Source organism: Pseudozyma flocculosa (assembly GCF_000417875.1).
Source record: "Pseudozyma flocculosa PF-1 unplaced genomic scaffold scaffold00012, whole genome shotgun sequence".
In the NCBI taxonomy this organism is placed as follows: domain Eukaryota; kingdom Fungi; phylum Basidiomycota; class Ustilaginomycetes; order Ustilaginales; family Ustilaginaceae; genus Pseudozyma; species Pseudozyma flocculosa.
Window position 1 is genome coordinate 713,860 of NW_006920880.1, and position 20,013 is coordinate 733,872.

General features: G+C 65.4%; 3 protein-coding genes across 3 annotated transcripts; 2 read left to right on the forward strand and 1 right to left on the reverse strand.

The window, feature by feature from the left end:
• Positions 1–801: 801 nt before the first annotated feature.
• Positions 802–2,787, forward strand: PFL1_03972 (uncharacterized protein; the record flags this gene model as incomplete). The annotated part of the gene is made up of 1 exon (XM_007881495.1): positions 802–2,787. One exon carries the CDS (start codon positions 802–804, stop codon positions 2,785–2,787), a length of 1,986 nt encoding a protein of 661 aa, XP_007879686.1.
• Positions 2,788–3,859: 1,072 nt separating this feature from the next.
• Positions 3,860–5,212, reverse strand: PFL1_03973 (uncharacterized protein; the record flags this gene model as incomplete). The annotated part of the gene is made up of 1 exon (XM_007881496.1): positions 3,860–5,212. The coding sequence occupies one exon, from the start codon at positions 5,210–5,212 to the stop codon at positions 3,860–3,862; it is 1,353 nt and encodes a 450-aa protein (XP_007879687.1).
• Positions 5,213–16,378: 11,166 nt separating this feature from the next.
• Positions 16,379–18,907, forward strand: PFL1_03974 (uncharacterized protein; the record flags this gene model as incomplete). The annotated part of the gene is made up of 1 exon (XM_007881497.1): positions 16,379–18,907. The coding sequence occupies one exon, from the start codon at positions 16,379–16,381 to the stop codon at positions 18,905–18,907; it is 2,529 nt and encodes an 842-aa protein (XP_007879688.1).
• Between the last annotated feature and the right edge of the window lie 1,106 nt (positions 18,908–20,013).

Genomic DNA, 20,013 nt, shown 5'->3' on the forward strand with positions numbered 1-20,013 from the left:
TCACCGTCGCAATCTCAATTTTGCAGCTGCAATTTCCGGAGCCGAAGGTTTTGACAGCCGGCCGAGAAAAGTCAAACTGCGCCACTGGCCAGCCGGCCATGTCCGACAAGGTGGCCGCGCCTGTCAGGGTTGGCCACAGCTCGGATCCGCAAGGCTGATGGGTCCCCCGAAAGCGCGAACCCAGGATCGGGCTGTCAGAATGCTGGCGATGCAATCGGGAGGTCATCCGTCCAAGATGGCAGGGAAATCGGGCTGTCATTCGGGCTGTCACATCCCTCGGACCCGCTTTCGACGCGCGGCCGGGCTGTGGGGGCACATGGCAGGGTCCGGATCGCAGGCGCAAGCGGAGCACCCACCTCCGTGGCACGCAACCACGCCCGCTCCCCTCTCGGCCTTGGCCGAACCAGCATGGCGGTGCCCCACCAGTCACGGGCGCGGTCCGATCCGATGCCCCTCGATCGTCGCATGTTCGCTCAGCAGTCGAGCTGACCCTTGAGCGAACAGCCCCACTGGGGGATTGAGGTGGCTGCACCCGTTTGAGAGTAGAGTGCTCCGCAGGGTGCTCGGGACAGGGCCAAACGAAGCCGGAGAAGCCGAGTGGAGGTCGTTGCTTGCGTGGCCCCTGCTCCGGCAGCGACTCGGGTGCCTCCGGCGGGACCTCCGACGGGACCTCCGATCCCTGGTCGGCCCTGCCGTCACCCAGACCACCACCGCCACCACCACCACCATCGCAGCAACAGACGCCGGCCGTTATCGCATCCGTCGCATGCACAGGCGGGCCCCGCCAGCGAAACATCAACCATGGCAGATCGCGACGAGGAACGACAGCCGCTCTTGGCCCAGCAGCGACGACCCGAGGTCGATGGCGCCCACGCCGCACCATGGCACCGGCGCCTCGCTCGCTCCTGGCCCATCATCCGCGTCCTGGTCTTTGCCACCTTCTACGGCATCGCTTTCTACTCGGGAACCCCCACGCTACTGGATCAGACCCGCGCCTTCACCTGCGCTTTCCACTACGAGCGCCACCCCGAGCTCTGGCCATTGAGCCCCGGCTCCGCCTTGCCCCTCGACTCGGACCATCCTTGCGCGGTACCAGGCGTGGAGGCCAAGTTCGGCGTCGTCAATGCCATCTCCAGCTTCGCAAGCATGGGGCTCTCGTCGATCAGCATGCTCTTCTACGGTCCCCGTCTGTCGACTTGGGGCAGGAAGCCACTGATCACCCTCGCCACCTTCAGCTGCATGTTCGGCCTGCTGCCCTACATCCTCTTGCCCCTCGGCTACCCTTACGGCCCGCTGCCGGACAGCGTCGCCGTCAGCCCGACCGTCTCCCTGGGCCTCGTCCTCCTCGCATCCTGCCTGCAAGGTCTGATGGGCGACACCGCCTTGGTCTACCTCGTCATGAACGCGCTCGCCGTCGACGCGTCAAGGCCAGAGACGCGCAGCATCTACCTCAGCTGGATCCTGACCGCCACCCTCATCGGCTGCTTTGTCGGGCCGACGCTTGCCGCGTGGGTCATTCAGCGGTCCAGGCGCATCAAGGCGGTCTCGACAGCCCTGATGCAAGCGGCGGTCACGGCGTACCGCTGGGTTGAGCATCCAAAGCACGGCAACGACCACGGTTCCGTTCCCGGCCACGGCATTGACACGGGAGATCGACCGGTCTTCGGTGCGCCCAGCGATGGCGACACTGGGCACGGCGTGCCTCGCATCCCCGCACCGCCAGGGCCTCCAGGGGTACCCCCTCAGCAGCCCCCGAGTTCGCTACACGGCAACACGGCGGCGCTGCGGTCAGCTCTGCTCCTGTACGCGATCGCTCTGCTCTGGGTCATCTTCGTCATCCCCGAGACGGTCAAGAGGGGTGGGGATGCCAAGAACACAGCCTCCCGGACCGGTGCCGCTGCCGCCGCGCAGGAGCCTTCGGCGGCAGCTGAATCCGTGCCGCCGTCCCAGCCGTCCGAGGTTGGGCTGGCGACCAAGCTATTCCGCCGGCTAGGTCCGCTCTCAGTCTTCCTCCCCGTCGTCCTCTCGTCTGGCGAGCGCGACTACCGCGTCACCAAGATGGGCTGCGTCGTCATGCTCTCGACCTTCGGGGCGATGGGCCTGACGTACATTGCCATCTTCTCGAGCTACCGCTTCGACTGGGGTCCCGAGAAGATCGGCTTCTTCCTCACCCTGATTGGCGGCACGCGCGCCGTGATGCTGATGCTGGGAATCCCGGCCATCAACCGCTTCCTGGACCGTGTGGTGCCGCGTACAGCCCCCGTCGCCGCATCGACGTGCGATCAAGGCGGCGACGAAGACGAGGACGGAGAGCAAGACGAGGAGAGGTCGACCTCGATCGATGCCGTGCCGCGGCGGGCTCGCATCGACATCTACGTGGCGATGGTGTCGTTCCTGATCGAATGGATCGGCTACCTGGTCATCATCCTGGGCGCCAGCACCACGTCGCTGACGTTGATGTCGTGCGGCACCATCTTCCTCAGCCTCGGCGCGGGCGCCAATCCGGCGCTCAACAGCGCGGCCATTTCGATCGTCACGTCACGGCGTCGGCACCTTCGTCCGGACGATGGCGACGGCGATGGCAGCGCCGCCGTGCTGGCGCGGCAGACGAGCGACGGCTGGATCTCGGCGTCGTCGATTGTCGATTCGTTCTTCAAGTTCTTTTCGCCACTGTGCTACACGGCCGTCTACTCGCTCACCATCGACTCGAGGGCGCCCGCGGCGTGCTTCTTTATCCCCATTGTCTCGTTTGGCGCCGCCACGGCGCTCTTGTGGTCGATCCTCTAGATGCCGGGCTGCGTGCAGTGAAGTACGTACATACCCCTTCAGCGCGCCCTGACCACCTGTTTCCAGTACCGTTGCCCCGCCCGATACCACCGCCTCAATGCCACCCTGCATCGTATCTTGCTGTCTCCAAGCTCGGCCACCTGTGCGTTCGTCATTGTCAGACAGCCGACGGGACTGCGAAGAAACTAGTGTCTAGCGTAGGTTGTGCAGCAATCGGGCGTCGGACAGAGGTCGAACGCGCGCGCGGGTAAGCAGGCGCGTGAGCGTCTCGATTCTCGATTCTCGATTCTCGACTCTGGCCGCTCGGCCGTGCGGGCTCAATCGACACTCGACACACGACCCTCGACGACGATGATGGGGTAAACGATGAAAAAGGCGCCAACCTTTTAATCTTTCTTTCTTTCCCTTCCGAGTCCTTTGGACCCTAGCTACCGACTGAGTGCCAAGGGGAGCGGGGGCCGGGGGAGATGTAGCAACGAGAGATGACGATGGGGACCGAATCACTAACGAAGGTTGTACAGTTGTGTCTGGGGAGGGAGGTATGCAGAGGACGACGACGACAGAGGAAGGAATGTGTGTGTGTTTGTGTGTGTGCGCGCGGGGGATGCGTGTTGCAGAGAAGGTCGGGAACCGGAATGAGAATGCGAGGATCTACTTATACTAAGACGATGAAGAGGGATTGGAAAGGGATGGAGGGAAAGGCTGAGGCGGTGGAATAGGTGATCTGCAAGGACGGCCATCCCAATGCCGATGGCGCTCAGAAGCTGCTCGATCACTGTCGTGAACGGAAGGGGCGGGCTAGGTGGGGACGAGGGCGTTGGACATCGCCGCACCAGGCGACGACGCAACGACCCAGGTGGCCACGAGCCTTGCCATCCGCGACGAGGGTGATGAGGGGAGCTCGCGAGGCCGATCGACAGAGGAATGTGATGCCGGATCCCGTATTCCGATGCGCCCGTGCCCGAGGGGAAGGGGGTGGCTGATTACGATGGCGGAGGGATGGTGGGCTGAGACGAGCTTGATTAAGATGCAATGCCGAGTGGGTTTGGGAGACAGGGCCGGGTCCGACGACCTAGTAGGCCGCCGAGGACTGGTGTCCGAGCATCCGCGCGAGGAGGTTGGAGCTGCTCCGCACGCTGCGCATCGAGTGAGATGCGGGCAGGTGCGCCTGGCTCGGCTGCTGCGTCTCGTGCCCTTTCCGGAGCCCTGCCGAGAGGGCGGTGGAGATGTACCGCCCCATGGTGGACCCGGCCTTGCCGTGCTCGAGGTCGTCGGCGACAATGACGGGCTGCGACCGGCTGACGGGCATCGAGACGGTGTGCTGCTGCATCCGCGCATCGAGCCCCTCTTGCTCCAGGTAGTCGTCCTCGTAGTCGTCGTAGTCCTCGGCCGACGACGACGACGAGCCGTTGTCGTCGGTCAGCTCGGCCTCGGAAGACCCGCTGCTGAGGCTCGACTCTGCCGAGTCCTGTCGCATCATCATCGCCGAGTTGCGCGACGCAGCGGCGTGGGCGGATGCTGCGGACGCGACGTGGTACGACGAAGGCTCGAGAGGTGAAGACGACGACGCCGCCGAGGCGGGCGAGGGGGGTGCCTGGCTGTGGCGAGACGACGATGACCGTGCTTGGCTGCCGCGGACGTCGTCCTGCTGGTTCCAGCAAGGCACTTCGGACGCGGGCAGGTTGCGGAGGGCCACGCGGCGCTCGCTGGCACGCGCGTACCGCTCACGCTCACGGCCGCACTCGAGACCGCGGAGGTGCATCTCGCGCTGGCCGGCCTCGGCACGGGTCTCGAAGCGGCGGAAGAAGGGCTCGAAGTGGACCATGAGCTCGTCCTCCTCCATGCGGAGGTCGTAGTCGAGCAGGTAGAGGAGCTGTTTCTCCATGAGGTTGACCTCGGCCTGGGAGAAGAGGGCGGCGTACTTGGTCCAGTGCTTGTTCTTGGGCGAAGAGTCGTTGAGGTACTTTGCGGCGACGATGAGGGCGGCGAGGAAGACGCGGTGGCGCGTGCAGTGCATGCCCTTGGCGACGCGCGGCAGGCGCGTCTTGAGCCTCTCGAGGTAGACGAGGGTGCAGAGGAGGGTGGGCACCTGGACATTGCTCTTCTCGACCAGGATGGCGATGAAGGTCTCGAGGCTGGGGAGCCCGTTGATCTCGAGCTTGCCTGCCGGATCCGCCTCGGCGGACGCAAGCGACCTTGTCGGCGTGGCCGGCGGCGTGTCGACCGAAGGCGGAGGCCCGCACTGGATGACGTGGGCGGCCTGCTGTGCGAGGTAGACGACCATGTCGCGGCTGACGGCGCACTTCATCAGGTCGGTAAGGGCCGGATTGTGGACCAGCTTGGGGATGAGGCTCGCGGGGTGGCGGCGGAGCTGGCTGCTGCTTAGCGTCGAAGACGACGAGGATGCATAGGATGTTGTAGACATGGTGGCTGCTGTAGGTGTGGATAGAGGGCTGCTTTGGGTCGATCAGGTGCCAAGTCTAGACCAGTAAAGGTGACTGTGGGCGGAGGGTGGTGGTGTTCGTGGTGATGGTGGTGGTGGTGGTGGTGGTGGTGGCAGCAGGGCAGGGCAGGTGGTGATGTTGATTATAGAGGCGGGGACAGGGAAGATGAGAGTGTAGAGAGGAGGAAGGCGAGGGGGAGGGGATGAGGGGGAGGTCGGAGTCAGTCACGGGAGGAATCGATGGAGCGGGGACCCGGAAGTGTGGAGCGGCGTGGCGGCGTCCCTTATGTATGGACGGCGAGTGCGTACCTTTGGGCGGGGGGAGCGACGTCGGAAGCGGATGCCGGTGTCTCTGCGGGATGGGTTGGTGTTGGTGGATCTGCTTGGTCGCCGGGACAAGAGAGAGAGGTGGCGGGAGAGTGGGAGGACGAGGAGGAGGATAGAGCTCGCGGGTGTGTGCCGAAAGGCGAGGTGCGTGCCGCAAGACGGAGGAGCCGAAAGCAAGGAAGGAAGGAGGGAGGAGGCGCTTTCGATGGTGGTGGCGACCGAGGGAGTGATGAGGGAGGGTCAGCGTCCAACAGCAAGGGGCTTGGAAGACGATGGAGGGGGACGTCGATGCGAGGGGGGGTTCAGAGGCAGGTGGTGGTCTGATCGGCGGCAGGCGTCAGGGTGATATATGGGGGGATGCCAAGGGCAGGGGCGAAGGGGAGGCGCCGATGGATGGTGTGTGAGCGATCCAAGGCGAGGGGGTGACGAGGGCAACGAAGTGTGGCAGGGTGCAGGCAAGGCAAGCAGGCAGGCAAGCAGGCAGGCAAGCAGGCAGAGAGGGAATGTCAGCTGTCGGTCGGTGGATGGCGAGATGCCAAGCAGAGGTTGCCGAGCCACAGCAGCCAGCCTGCCCCGTAAGGCCGGCGCAGGTGGATGTCGGTGCGTGGGTCGAGTTGCGTGCATGGCAGGCTAGGACTCCGAGCATGGCCAGCCCCCGCCCTGGCTTCATGCGATGGCGGGCGCACCCAAGAGGCAGGCCAGGGCACGCCAGGGTCGGTGAGGCATGAGACGTGCGCCGCCTGCTGGCTTGCTTGGGTACCCGCTGCCGCCCCGTCGAAGCAGCGACAGCAACGGCCGGGCGATTGGGTGCCATGCATCCAAGACCGGGTGCTGCCCGTACTGTGCGTGGGCAGCCAAGCAAGGCCCGGTGGCCAGCCTAGCGACCAAGGGACGCGGGCACAAGCAAGGGCCAGGCCCGGGTCCTGGATCGCGAGGCTGCCTCGGACTCTGCCGAGCTGCCCTGCAGGCGCTTCGGTGCGTGCCAGGCCAGGCCAGCCCCACCAGGCAAAACCAAAACAGGCAGGCGGGCAACCTTCCTACTGTAGCCTGCCTAGCCTGGCTCCAGCGCGCGGGAGCGGGGCCCGCACCGAACACATGCACGCGTCTTGCATCTGACAGGTCCGAGGTGCAGCCTGCTTTTCCCAGGGACGCGGCAGCTCCCAGGCGGTTGGACCGGGGCGCTCGATTCTGCCCGGGGCGGGCCTATCCTCACGCCGTCCCACTGCCCAGCGGAGCCGCCGCGACCAGCCCTTACCGACCCTTCATCATCCCCTTCCAGGGTGAAGATCGGGCAGGGGTGGAGGGAAGATCGAGGAACGCCAGCTGCGAACCAGGGGTGCCTGCAAAGTGCAGCCTGGCCTAGAGCAAGGCATGGCAAGGCAAGGCAACGAAGGGCATACGCAAGGAAGGGCAAGGCAAGGAAGAGTAAAGCAAGGCCCGGGAATGCTGCCGGCGTGGCTTCGAGAGCAAGCAAGCAAGCAGGCCGCACCGCGGTTGCTTTGCCCGCCGCCTTCCCGCTGGCCGGTTGCGCTGCAACCCAAGATCCGAACGCCCTCCGAGGAATTTTCGATTCCCCTGCCTGCCGGCCTCGACCCTCTTGCGCTGCGCTCGCCGGCGGCGCGTGCCTGCCCCTCGGCCGCTGGCTGCGCCCTGCTCCGAGACCTTGTCCGAGGCCATCAATCGAGCAGGCGCAGCAACAAGCTCCGAGCCCGAACGCCCGTTCGACCCTGGAAGATGGTCTTCCTCGCTCGAGCAGGCGACGAGAAGAGGCTAGGACGTCGAGCGGACACCCAGCGCCGTCCCAGATCGAGCCAGGCCCGGCGGGCCCGGCCACCCGATCGAGGAGGCGCTTCGATTTTGGATTTTTGGAAAATCCGAAAAATCCACAGGCGTCCCCGTTTCGGGCAGGCCGGTCGCGGCGGGGCAGCGGGCGGGCGACCCGAAGTGAGGCGGTGCGTGCCAGCTTTCTCACGGCGCGCATCCCTAGCTCTGGCACGCAGCCCTGCCTCTGAGCTGGTCGACGAGCCGAGCAGAGCAAAAAGCCACGCACGCACGCTCGCTCGCTCCGCCCCTCGCCTCCACCAGCTCGCCCGCCGGCCATCACGCCCAGCCTGCGCTGCGAGCGCGCTTCAGGCAAGGGGTCGCCAACCGCCCCTTCCGTCGAAGCCAGCAGGCAGGCAGCCAGGCAGGCAGGAAGAGCAAGCATGCGCTGCTATGCGGCGTGACCGTATCATAGCAGCAGCACGCCCGCTTGCCCGCCCCGTTCTTCGGGACGAAGATGCGACGACGGCAAGCATCGCAACCACCCGTCCAAAGACGCGACCAGCAAGCCTGCGGTGAGGAAAGCGCGCTCCTCGTCTGTCGCCCTCGATCGAACAAACGTCGCGGCGTGCCAGACGCGGGCATGCTGCGATGGGCGGAGCCTTCCAAGCCGAGGCGGGAAAGCCGGCCACCGGCCCGCAGACGGCAGCGGATGAACCGACAACCCGGGTGGCCGTCTTCGATCCGTGGCACGGCGGCGGCGCAGCGAAATCACCGCCGAATTCGAATTCGCGACTCGAGGCTTGCTTGCCTGCCTGCCTGCCTGCCTGCCTGCCTGCCTGCCTGCCTGCCTGCTTGCCTGCCCGGGCCCCCGCTGTGCATCGCGTGGCCCGAGCGACGGGCCTGGTACCAGTACGACGTGGCCGAGGGCTGGTCGGCGTGCTTGCGAACCAAACGACCCGCTCGGTGGCGCTCAGCCCGCCGTCCGCTGCGCCCTCGAGGCTCGACCATGCCCACGCCCGATCGGCGTCGGCCGGCGCGATCCGCCCTCGATCCATTGCCGCCTCGTCGGACGCCGCCGCGGCTACGCCAATCGATGGTCGGGCATATGGACAAGAACCTGTTCGCAGCGGATGAACGTCGTGGCAGCACGTCCCGGGAACGGGGACGTGTCCAGCCCACCAGACGACTGCCGCTCATTGACCCCTTCCGCCGCTCCGAATCTGAGCTGGCCAGATGCCGGGACAGCGGACGAGGCCGCAAATAAAGTAGCAGCGCGAGGTTATCACAACCGCTGCCGGACATCGACAACTGGCAGCGAAAGCGCGGCGCGAGGCGAGGCCGGTCGAAGCCGGTCGGTGGAACGCCGGCCAGCCGGGGATATCGAGAACACGACACGGCAAGCAGAATGCGAAACGAGAACCACGACCGAGGACTACGGGCAAGAGAGCGAACGACGACGACGACGACTGTACTCACCTTGCTTGGTCGGCGAATTCGACGGCCGGCTGGGTCCGTTGGTCGAGGCGGGCGAGCGATCGGCGAAGCTGATGTCTCGCTCCGAGGAAGGACTGGACGGCTTAGACGGTAGGCAGCCACCAACGAGCTGGTTGGACGGCGGAGGCGCTAGACGAAGCGGCTATGGCGTTGGGAGCTGGGGCGGCCTGCTTGCTTCGTGCGTGCGTGGTGTACGTGGTCGGCGGCGGCGCAAGGCGGGTGAGGAGAAATTAAGGTTTGGGCCGGGTTGCGCGTTCCTGCTGCGGGTCTGCAGCCGGTTGCCAAAGTTTCGTTGCCCTGAGCGGAATTTCCTGCAGCCAGGCAGAGTTCGAGGCGCTGGGCGGCGGGCGAGCGAGGTCGAAGAGGCAGGTGGAGGTCTTGTACTGCGTTGCGCGGAGACTGGGACGCCACAGGTCTAGAAGCTGATCCAGGCGTTCCTCTCGGTGATGGAGGAGGGTGTGGGAGGTGTCGATGGACGGCGACAGAGAAGGGTTGGGGAGGAGCGGGAACTGTGGCGTTGGGCGGGCGGCGTTTGCCGGGGAGGGGGACCGTCGGAGCTTCGGGACCGGAATTGGCAGGGTGCGGGGAAGGGTCTGAAACTCAGACGCTCGAGGCGTGGAGAGGGCGGGAGGTTTTCGCGTCGTCGCTGTGCTTTGCGTCGGTGGGCGAGGTGGTCCTGTGTTGGTGATTCGAGTCGGGTCGGGTCGGGTCGGTCTCTGCTGATGGTTCTCTACCGCAGGTCGGTAGCCGGTAGTCGGTAATCGGAGTACGGAAAGGGGATGGATCGAAGAAAGTGTAGGTTGGCGCCTTTGGATCGAAGTAGAAGTGAGAAGAAGTGAAAGCAGGTGGAAGAAGAGCAGCGGTGATCCGTGCCAGCCGGATGTGAAAGAAGGGGAGAGGCGGGGAAGAGGGTTGGTAGACTGCGGAGGCAAAGGCGCGGTGGCGAGAGAGAGATGCGCCGGGCGTGTCAGCGAGCCTGGTCCATAACCATCTCCTGACAGGTATGCCTGCCACCCTCCCGCACCACCCCTCGCAGCGCAGCCATATGCCAGGACCGCCACGCCACTTACAGGGACAATCACAAGCCGGCTGTGACTGGGAAGAAAGGAAGAAGAAAGAGGTTATGCCGTTCGAGGGTTGAGCAAGCAAGTGCAGGGGGCTGTTGGTCGACCTCGGTGGCGAAGAGAGCAAGGGGGCTTGGTGGCAAGCAAAGCAAGCAAGCAAGGGTCACGAAACAGGAATTTGAAGGTGGTGGCAACTTGTCAAGGCCATTGACGCTCCGTTGTCATATTCATACCGCCGCCGAGGAAGCAAGGAGGCCAGCGGCGAGGGCGTGGTGCGAAGTAGACAGGGCCACCTTCGCTGGAGGCTCGTCGACTCATCAGTCGTTGGCAGCAAGCAGGTCGAGGACGGCGGAAGAAGTAGATCTTCAATTGACGAGTGTTACGCACGGGCACAGGCACAGCACCGTCACGCACAGGACTTGTGTGGCGAAGAGTCAGGGCCAGCCTCGAAGTCGACATTGTCCGTGAAGCGGCTCATATAAGAAGCGCGGCAGTAGCCGGGACAAGCGGTCAAGGTGCATGTCAGTGTGCATCCCCGAGGCACCCGATCTCAGGATAGCTTATTTTCAAGGCGCCTTCCGTGACGCCGTCGAGCATCGAGAGGGTGCAGTGCCGGTACCACCATCGACCGACGATGAGATCGGGAGACTCGAACGACAAGGGATCGCTGCAAGCCCGCGCAGGCTGGACGATACACGGAAGACGACGGCCCCCCGATGCGCATATCGCGCGTCCGTAGCACGGGGCATTCACGGTTCGATCCCGTAACAACGGCGGCCAGGAGACCAGGCAGGGTGGTGGCTGTTGGACTCGACGACCATGCAACGCGACTCGTCATATTGATCGTCAGAGACTGTCCGGCTGAGACAAGCCACAGCGCGCTAGGACCTCGTCAGCACCTTGAGTGCCGTCGATCGCTCGAAAGCAGTGGCGACGATGGCAGCCCTTACTGTGCCGCTGAGATGATCGGTAGAGTTCGGGTCGGAAGTGACATGTCCCAATCGGCCATTCCGAAGTGGCATCGAGGGAGGGTTGGAGTTGCGGCGGTGCGTCCGCCCCTGGCTCGGGCGAGCATAGCCAGGGCAGCCGAGCTGTCAAGGCCACTTGGCCGGCAGATGCACCGAAGCAAGCGGCCAAGCGGCTCGCCGGCCTCGCCGCTGCACGCAGCCGAAGTCTCAGACCCCAGAAACAGGCGGCAGGCCGGCAGTGTTCCACCAGGCGGGCAGGGGCGCGGGGCCATGCCCAGCCTCTCCGAACGACCGCACAGCACACCACGACGGCTCACGACGGCGGCTCCACATTTTCCTCGGGTGCTGCCGCGCGCAGCACTCGCAGTCGTTTTCCCACACCTCCTTCCGCTGGGCCAAGAGCTAGCCCTACCGGCGTGACATGTAAGAGCAGGCACGCCGTGCCCGACGAGGTGGCGGTACTGGTAACTAGCGCTCCTTCGTCGGATGTGAGCTGCCTCGTCCGGCGTGTCCGCCCAGCGCACTGGCGACCACCGCCTCGCTCCTAGGTTGTCGCTCCGATCACTTCTTCTCCTCCAGATCGACTGGCAAACCTGACGGCAAACGGTCTGGTCCGACGCTGGCTGGTGACGAAGCGAGGGTCGAGCACCGTCGGATTCGTCTCACCGAAGGCCCGCTGGAACGTTCGGCGGGTCGCTGATGCGCCGAATCTGGGTCCTGCACCGATTTTAACCAGCTCGTTGAGCCGAGGACGCAAGGGGGCCGTGGTCGTGGAACTCAAAACAGGTCTCGCGCGCGCACGAGCACAATCCCGCTTCCTCTTCGCCGCTTGAGCCCCTTTCCCCCCTTCGCCACACTCTGACATCGTACCTACCGTCCTCTGCTGACCACCGCCACGACGGCTTTTGGTGGTGCCGCCTGGCCGCTTCTTCTCGACTCTGTTTGTACCGGTACGTGTACCAAACATCAGCAGCAGCGGTGGTCGGACTTGGAGCCCCGTGACGCAGACGAAGTCCAGCCGGCCCTTCTCGCGAGACCAAGGAGGCGGATTCGGACCGGCTCCGCCGACCCGTGGCATCCTCGGCACGCCCCGCCGTGCGAATGACAGACTCGTAAGGTGATATCCGGCCGAAGATACAGAAAGTAAGCTGCTCTGTAGTGTGTCTCTCGGTTGATGCCTGCAAAGGAACATGGCTAGGCGTTCCGCTACAGCACCGCCGCTGGCTGGCGTGGGTACGTTACCTACGGTGACACCAGCCCCGCCCTGACTACTCCAACGGCCCGCCGTCGTGGCGACAAAGCGACCACTCTTAGCCGTGCTAGCGTGGGCCAAATTTTCGCTCCGGCGCCTGCATTGCGGTTCGAGTCCGTGCATCTGACAGCTCGCCAGCGCACACCAACGCGCGATGCGATCGGACCGCCCGTCGACCAAGCCTTCCTTGGGCTAGTTCTGGGATGCCCGCTCTCCCCGTCCCTGACAGCCCCACCCTGCCTGAAAGCCACCCTCCCTTGGAAGCGCGCGGTGCCTGGGAAGATACATACATAGGAATCGTCCCAAGATTCGGTGACAGGCCGTCCATCGGCTCGAGGCGAGCGCGCGCGAGGCGGATGTCAGGTTGTTCCGGCGTGGGGTCGCGCGAGATCTCGACAGCTTGAGGGTCAAGAGTGTCTCTGACACCGACCTCATCTGCGCTCGCCATGCGGGGTGGTACTGTGCTTTACTACCCACCTAGCGGTACATACGGCTGGACCCTCACAAATGACCGCTCCTTGCTCCGATCTCCCGGAACGAGGGGGCTCGTGCCAAGGGCTCTCTGGGCTTGTACACGGCCCCCCGCCGCGAAGGATCCTTGCGTGGTAAGTACCGCAACGCCAGCCGACGCCATTCCTACCGGCGAAGCGGACGACGTGAAAAGGCAAGCTAACGATGATAAGGCAGGCAAGGCGCGAGGTGGCCTCGCGGTTGCCCCTTGGCAGAAGTTATGCCCGCCGCCACAAAGATGGAAACAGGCAACGGGAAGGCGCCATGGCAACCAGCCAAGCCAGGAATCGCTGTCTGCCACTCTTTTATCTGTGACGGAAGGTGGACGGTATTCTGGCGACCCGCCTCTGTCGTTTGTCGTCCTGTCGCCTGCTCGGTTGGCTGGGTATCAGCAGGCATACGCCGAACCCTCGCGGCGAGAAGAAGGCCTGAACGTGCAGTAGTCAGCCTGTACGGTATCAAGGTGGCGGCATGGTTGCGTAGCTTGTGGCACAGATCGGAGATGCGAGGGCAAGCTACAGGCAGGGACCCGCCTTCCTGCCTACAAACAAAAGACGACGACTGTTCAGGGCAGGAAAGGGCGCTAAACTTCCGTACGTGCTTCGATGAGAGCACACGGATGAGGGCGGGCCCTCTCGAGGGACCTGTGCCCCGGAGCCAAACGGCATGATCATCTGCAGAGATCACGCCTGCGCGGAGAAGGGATCGGGATCACGTCGAGGCCAGTGACGAGGTCTTTGTTGATGGCAGGAACCTTGCCGCCGCAGCGAGACCTCCTGGGCTAAGGCTCGCGATCTCGGACGGTCGTCATTGCTTATTGTCGAGCTGTCGCAAAGATGCCGGTGTCTTGGGCCCCCCTTGCTGCCTGTCGTTGTGATACCGTCGTAGCGTGATGGTGGGGCTTGGGCACCGCCAGCCATCCACTAGCTTAGTGCCACGGGACCGCATGTCAGGGGTCGAGGGAGGGAACCAACTCGCTTGCACGCCGCAGTGCCTGACCAGCCTCTTGGCTGCCAGTTGCCACGGGAAGAAATGCCCAGCCAGCGAGCGTACCAGGGATCGGGCCATCGCCGTTGCGATGTCGAAGTCGACGCCGATGGAGACAACCCGATCTGATTCTCGCCATTCATCCTTCGGCCGTCCCTCATGTGCAGCTATGCGTGCAAGTCGGAGCTTCTTCCCCGTGTGTTCTTCGTGTCAGGCCTGCTCTTCCGAGTGCGTCGGTTGCCCTCGTTTGCCTGCGGCGCATCGGCGGACGAGAGAGCAGCTCTGACGGTCTTGTGCCATCATACAGCAGCGCAGAGCATGCGACGGCTCTGGAGAAGGGTGCATCGCTTGCCATTCCAGATCTTTCGGCCACGTTGGCAGGAAGCACAGCGGCTGCCCGCGTCGACAGCGAAGCCGCTAATTACATACCTGAGCAACCATCATGTCGCGAACGGGCGAAGAATCTCCGGTAGCAATCAAAGCGCACCACAGGCAGGTACGAGATAGAGTGCTCAGCGCCGACGAGGGCGAGAAGGAAGTTAGGCCGAGCCGAGCCGTGGACCCTAGCCAGGCTGGGTGGTCCCCAAGGGCTCCTCCTGCCAGCCTGTCGTCGTCGGTACCTGCTGCGGCTTGCTTCTCATACCCTGAGCGTGGAACACGCCCCGCTCCGCGCAGCCTTGACGATGTCGTCGGCGCCGCGAGACGGCTCGGACACGAAGCATCTTTCTTCGCCGAGGCGCGTGGCAGCGTCTCGTCCCTGTTTGATGCATGGAGCGGACGTTGATCGATTTGTTCCCCCCAGTCGGACCTGGACGCCGAGGCAGGTCGTATGACTCCGCCATGGGTGGACATTGACCCGGGCGCTCCCAGATAACGAACCTCCGACGAGTGCTGCTGTAGGGGTGGTACTGCCAGCATGGAAACACCGAGCGAGCGCCTCGTCAAGAGGGCCGGCCGACGTGTTCCCAGGTCGGCCTTGACCGAGGCCTTGCGAATTTGATCCCCTTCAAGCCCCGCCCGCAGGCCCGCCGCAGTCGGTGCCGCGTGGCTGCCACGCGTGGCGCGAAAGCTTCCTAGCTTACCGGCTTGTCTTGATCCTGGCTAGCTGGTACCGGTACCTGCCTCGCCCCGACCTCTCCTTCGTGTAGAGCACCGTGCGTCCCTCAAGGTGGTCCCCGACACTTACGATGCATTTCCACATCAGATGCCGATACGCCGGTCATCGTGACTTGCTGCGCTCGACGTGTCGTCGGCCTCCGACCCTCCTTCGATGCGCAAGAGGCCGAGCGCCCACCCGCCAGGCACCCGCGCTCGTTGCGGTCCTTCAATGGCCCGTTCGGAGAAGACGACGCTGCTATACCGGCATGGCTACTTCGGTATGGTTCCGCCGTGTCGAGCCCTGGTCCGATCATGCTAGCTAACCACACCTTCTTCTTGCGCCGAGAGTGGGCGGCTAGAGTTGACACGCCCTCGGCTGTCCGCGTCAACGCCGCGCTCTCGTCTCACCGCAGGTCCATCGTTGCCCTTCCGACGTCCAAGTCGGCGCCTCACGCAGCTCGGCATCGATTCCGCTCCGACCGACATCCTTCTGGAAACAGCGCTGCGCCGTGTGTCCCCCTGGTCCTGGGTACGCCACGCGAGGCGGATGCCACTCTACGCCAGGCCCGAAGACCGGCCTGCCTGTCCTCGCGGATCGCGTCGTACCGCGTCGTTCGTTCCGCCGCCCGCTCGCTCTTGCCTATGGGAAGGAAGGTGCCCGGTGGTCCGGCCCGAGGCCGCGGCCCTGGCCGGAAGTCGTTGTGAGCTGGCCTTTGACTGCGGATCGTGGCGGGGGTCCTGTGCCCGGAGCCGACGAGCTTCCCCTACGGCCATGCGCGACGCCATCCACTTGGGGATCGCGAGGATGGGTAGACGCCGACAGTAGCAGGGGTGTCCGTTGCTCGTAGGCCGTCTGGTGACGAGGACGACCAGATAGGGTCGGCGGGGGTGAAGCAGAGCGTGGTTGCAGGGAGAGAGCCAGCATTTTCGCCTGAATAATCGGGCGGATTCTACCAGCTCGTGTTCGAGACTGGCCAGCTGTGGGCTCAGGCGCAGGTGCTCGCTCACAATCTCCATCGAGACATCACGACACGCGCTTCGAAGCTCATCACCACGCCATCTGAGCGCCTCCCATCATCAAGCCTGGATCGAGTCGCTGGACCGCCGGCGAGCACGACGACGGCGGTGCAGGCCCCTGACCCTCGTCTCGTACGAGACGGCGGCCCGATCCGGCGAACTCAGATCGTGTGAGGCTGGTCCGATGGGGCAGGCTTGGCCACGCAGACCAGCCTGGCGAACCTACATACCTGTGCGTGTCATGCAGGGAAAGCTCGGATGCGCAACTCCGCCTCTCGGCCTTGGCTCGCGGGTGCTTCATGATGCGGTATGCCCTGGTGAGCCCAAAACACGAGCTGGCCCTGAACGAGCTAACTCCCGCCACCTTCTCTTCCTCCTCCTCTCCATCGACACCGCCGCCACCGCCCGTCGATGTAGCGCCCCGTCTTTGGTCCCGAACAAATTGCAACTTCGACCTCGAATTCGACCTCGATCTCGTATTCGTCGCAGCTTCCCGGTCGACGGCCTCGATGCAGCCTAGCTCAATCTAGGGCCAGGCTGCGGATACAGATACACCCGCGGTGGCACGCCCGCACGCACACAGGATTCCATCGGTGGCCGCCGTGGGACAGCCGGACGACACCAAGAAGCGCAACAAACCGTGCCGGATGCTCGCTGGTCCTCCACAATGACGATGGCTGCCGCCGAACAGAGCGCGGCCACGCCGCCGACGCCGACCTCCGCCGGATTGTCGGCTCGGCCGCACCACATCGACCTCTCGTCGCTGCGCAACGGCGCCGGACCCATCCCGCTGCACGCCGGCGGCGTCGAAAAGCACGTCGAATTTGACGGCGTGTGCATGGTCATACCCAACGTCGACCACAAGCAGCTCCGCAAGCTCCTGCGCCTCTACGCATCGGGCCGCGAACAGCACGTCGGCCAGGGCGCCGGCAACGGTGACAAGGACGGGGCGGAGCCCGCCGCGGCGCTCCGACCCGCCGCATCTAAGCCGTCGAGGCCACGCTACGGCATGCGCCTCGTCAGCGTGCCCCTCTCGCCCGGCCAGTGGGGCGGCGGCAACATCCGCTCCTCGCTCGCCAACCTCAACCTCGGCTCAAAGGTCGATCTGACCGCCGTCGCCAGCGGCCTAGCACCGGCTTCGATCTCGGTCGGCGGCACCCCTTCCCATCGCGCCTCCTCGAGTTCTACCAGCGTCAACGAGCTCAGCGAGCCGGAGCGGCCGGAGCTCGACGAGGGCCGCTACAGGAGGGCCAGGTCGCTCTCCGACGACGACCGCTGCCTGCGGACCAGACAGAGGTCCACGTCGCCGTCTGACCAAGGCCACGCCGAGGGCAAGGGCCATCCGGTCGAAGCCTCCAGCCCGCGCGTTCTGCGCATGAAGGTGCCCACCTTTGGAGGATGGCGCAGGAGTGCGCCGCTGGCCGAACCGCCGCAGAAGGGGTGCCTGCTGAAGCGCAAGAAGCCGGTGATTGGGCCAACCGCGGCTGCAGCGACCCAACAGGCTGCCACGCCGTCGCCCGTCCTGGAAGGCTCAGAGGGGAACATGCGCAAGCGGTTCGAGGGACCTCCCGTCCGTGCCAGCGCCCCGGAGGGATGCGCCTCCTTCGCATCGGCCTTGCCGACGGCGCCGCCCGCCAGGTCACCAGGCCCCGGCGCGCTGCTGCGCCGTGCAGGCTCCCTCGGTCGACGTCCGAGCGCACGCCGCAAGGGCAGCGAACTGTCCGAGGTCGAGGCTGGCGACGGCTTCGCGGCCGGCACCGCCGAGACATCCGTCTCAGACGCCTTCCCAGCGCAACTCGACGATGCCAGCGTCAAGCGGGAACTGAAGCTCGGTCGCTGGCCGTTTCAGGAACCGCTGAATCCAGAGTGCAACTGCAAGGACTGCGCCGAGAGCATCTCGCTCGTCAACGTGCAGGGCTACCGGCCGCACTGGTCCAGGTCGGCACGAGCCAAATGGCTGGCGGACCGAAAGGAAAGGGAGGCGCGCGAGCAGCTCGTCACGGGACTCTCGGCGCCAGCGACGCCCCGCAGTGGCGCCGCAGCGGCCCGTCCGTCGAGCCGAGGCAGGATCCAAGCCGACGAGATGGATATCAAGATGGGAACCGGGTCGCGTCCGCAGACGCCGGAGGAGGAAGAGGAGGAGGGTGAAGCCGAGTCCGAGGCCGAGCCCGAAGCAGAGCCCGAAGCAGGGACAGAGGCAGGCGAGCAGGGCGAGGGGACGCAGCAGGTGCCCAAGGAGGCCGACCTCGCGCCAGGCGATGAGAGCAGGCCAAAGGACGTTCCCAACGCCGTGGACCCGGCGCAAATGGATGCTACCGCCGCCGAGTGGGAGGCGGTCAAGCCGACTGCCGTCGCTCCTGTGGACTCATCCGTCGATGGACCGGCGCACAAGCCGGCAGAAGCGTCGGCAGGACACCCATACCCGAGCCCGGCCACCGTCAAGCCTTCGGGAACGCTGCTAGTCGCGCCGATCGCCAAGCCGGCCATCCCGATCTTTGACGAGGAAGACGACGACTACCTCGAGGGCGACGAGGAGCTGGCCAAGGAGATCGACTCTCGCCGCACCTCGATCGAGAGCCGCAACTCGTACCGGCCGGGCGCGCGCAGCATGATGCGGCAGCTCGACGAGGCCGACCAGATCGAGCGCCAGGCCTCGGTCGAGCGCGAGCGGCGCCGCAACAGCGCCTCGCCCAGCGTCGCCGGCGTCGCTGGGCTCAGCCCGAGGTCGAGCCCCAGTCCACGCCCGGGCGCGATGCATCCGAGGTCGAGTCCCAGCCCTCGTCCCGGCGCGATGAATCCGAGGTCGAGCCCCAGCCCGCGTCCGGGCTCGATCAATCCGTACTTTGACATTCCGCGTCGCGGCTCGCCGCTGGCCCTCGGTCGGCCCACGCTGGGACCTATCTCCGAGGGAAGCGTGCGGTCAAAGGAACAGCCCACTCGACCGCGCGTCTCTCCCCTCCGCGGCGAGACGGGCGAGACGACGGCCGAGGAAGACGAGGCACGCCGCCGCCAGCTCGCCCGGGCCGACCAGCTGCCCCTGACGCCGGGGAGCGATGCCAAGGGAGGCAGCGCTGCCGCCACCCTGGCGCCCGCAGCTGGTAGCAAGTCCAACGGCACCGTCAAGAGGAAGGTGTCGAGGTCCTTCTTCGGCCTCCTTGGTTCTCCTTTCGGTGGCTCGAGCGCTCCTCCCGGCTGAGTTTGACTTGAGAATTCCCATCGCCTCTTTCCCATTAGATCGTACCTGCTCCTATCTCGCGCCCTCGGCCTTTCACTCACAAGATGCCCCTGCAGCCGTCCTGCTTGCTCTCTTCATCCGCTCACTTGCTAAACCCGCTGGCATCCGTTCTGGCCACCGTCGATCTTGTCGCGTCCGTACCGCGTCGTCCCTGTATAGTCGCTACACCTCTAGCTAGACCATCCGATACCCCTTGTCCCACTGAACCCAGCCCGGCAGCGAGCAGCGCGCCAGCGTCGGCCTGTCCGTGCTCGAGCCAAGGTGGAGTGGGCCAAGCCCGGTCCTGGGTGCTCCGGATGCTTCCGATGGTTGCCAAAGGAAAGGGCGAAACCGGAGCTGGTACCGTTCTGTGGCCGGCCAGCAGCGACGGCGGCAATCTCGTCGGCGTCGGCGTCGGCCTGGCCGGGGTGAGGGGTGGCATCGGGCAAAGACGTTCGCCTGTATCGCTGTCACGGCTGGCACGACGATCTTCTCGCTCGAGCCCCCCCACGCCTAGCCATCTTCGCAGCCCCCCACGTCTGTTGATCAGCTGAAGGTCCAGCCACGCCCCGCCACCGCCTCTCTAGCCCCTCCTACGCCAGCGCCTTGACACTCGGTGGCTCGAAGCACAAGAGCAGCGTTTCGGGCCTCAGGGTCGATGAGAGATGGCGGCTCGGGCGGCGCGCAGATCGAACGGCCCTGGACCCGATGGGGCGGCGGCGACGACGACGGCGGCCAGGCAACCGAGGCAAGACGACCCAAGGGCCGCTCAGGCCGACGACACAGCGCAGGCAGGCCGGCAGGCACGCACGCAAAGGCGGCGCCCGCACGGATCAGGGGCTGCAGGGTCAAAGGCAGGCTCCGGATGTCTCCGCGCGGCCCCAGCCTGGCCTGGCCTAGGTAGCAGGCCAGGGCCGGGTGGTCCGCTGGGAAAAACGATGCCATGCCAAGTGGAGTTGAAAGCCGGCTTTTCGCCGCACCGATGCCCCGTGCTCGGCCCTGGCCCTGGCCCCCCCCGCGCGTTGACTTCAGGCTGCTTGCTTCGCTTCGCTCGGACACTCGCCTGCCGGCACGGCGGCCAGCCGATC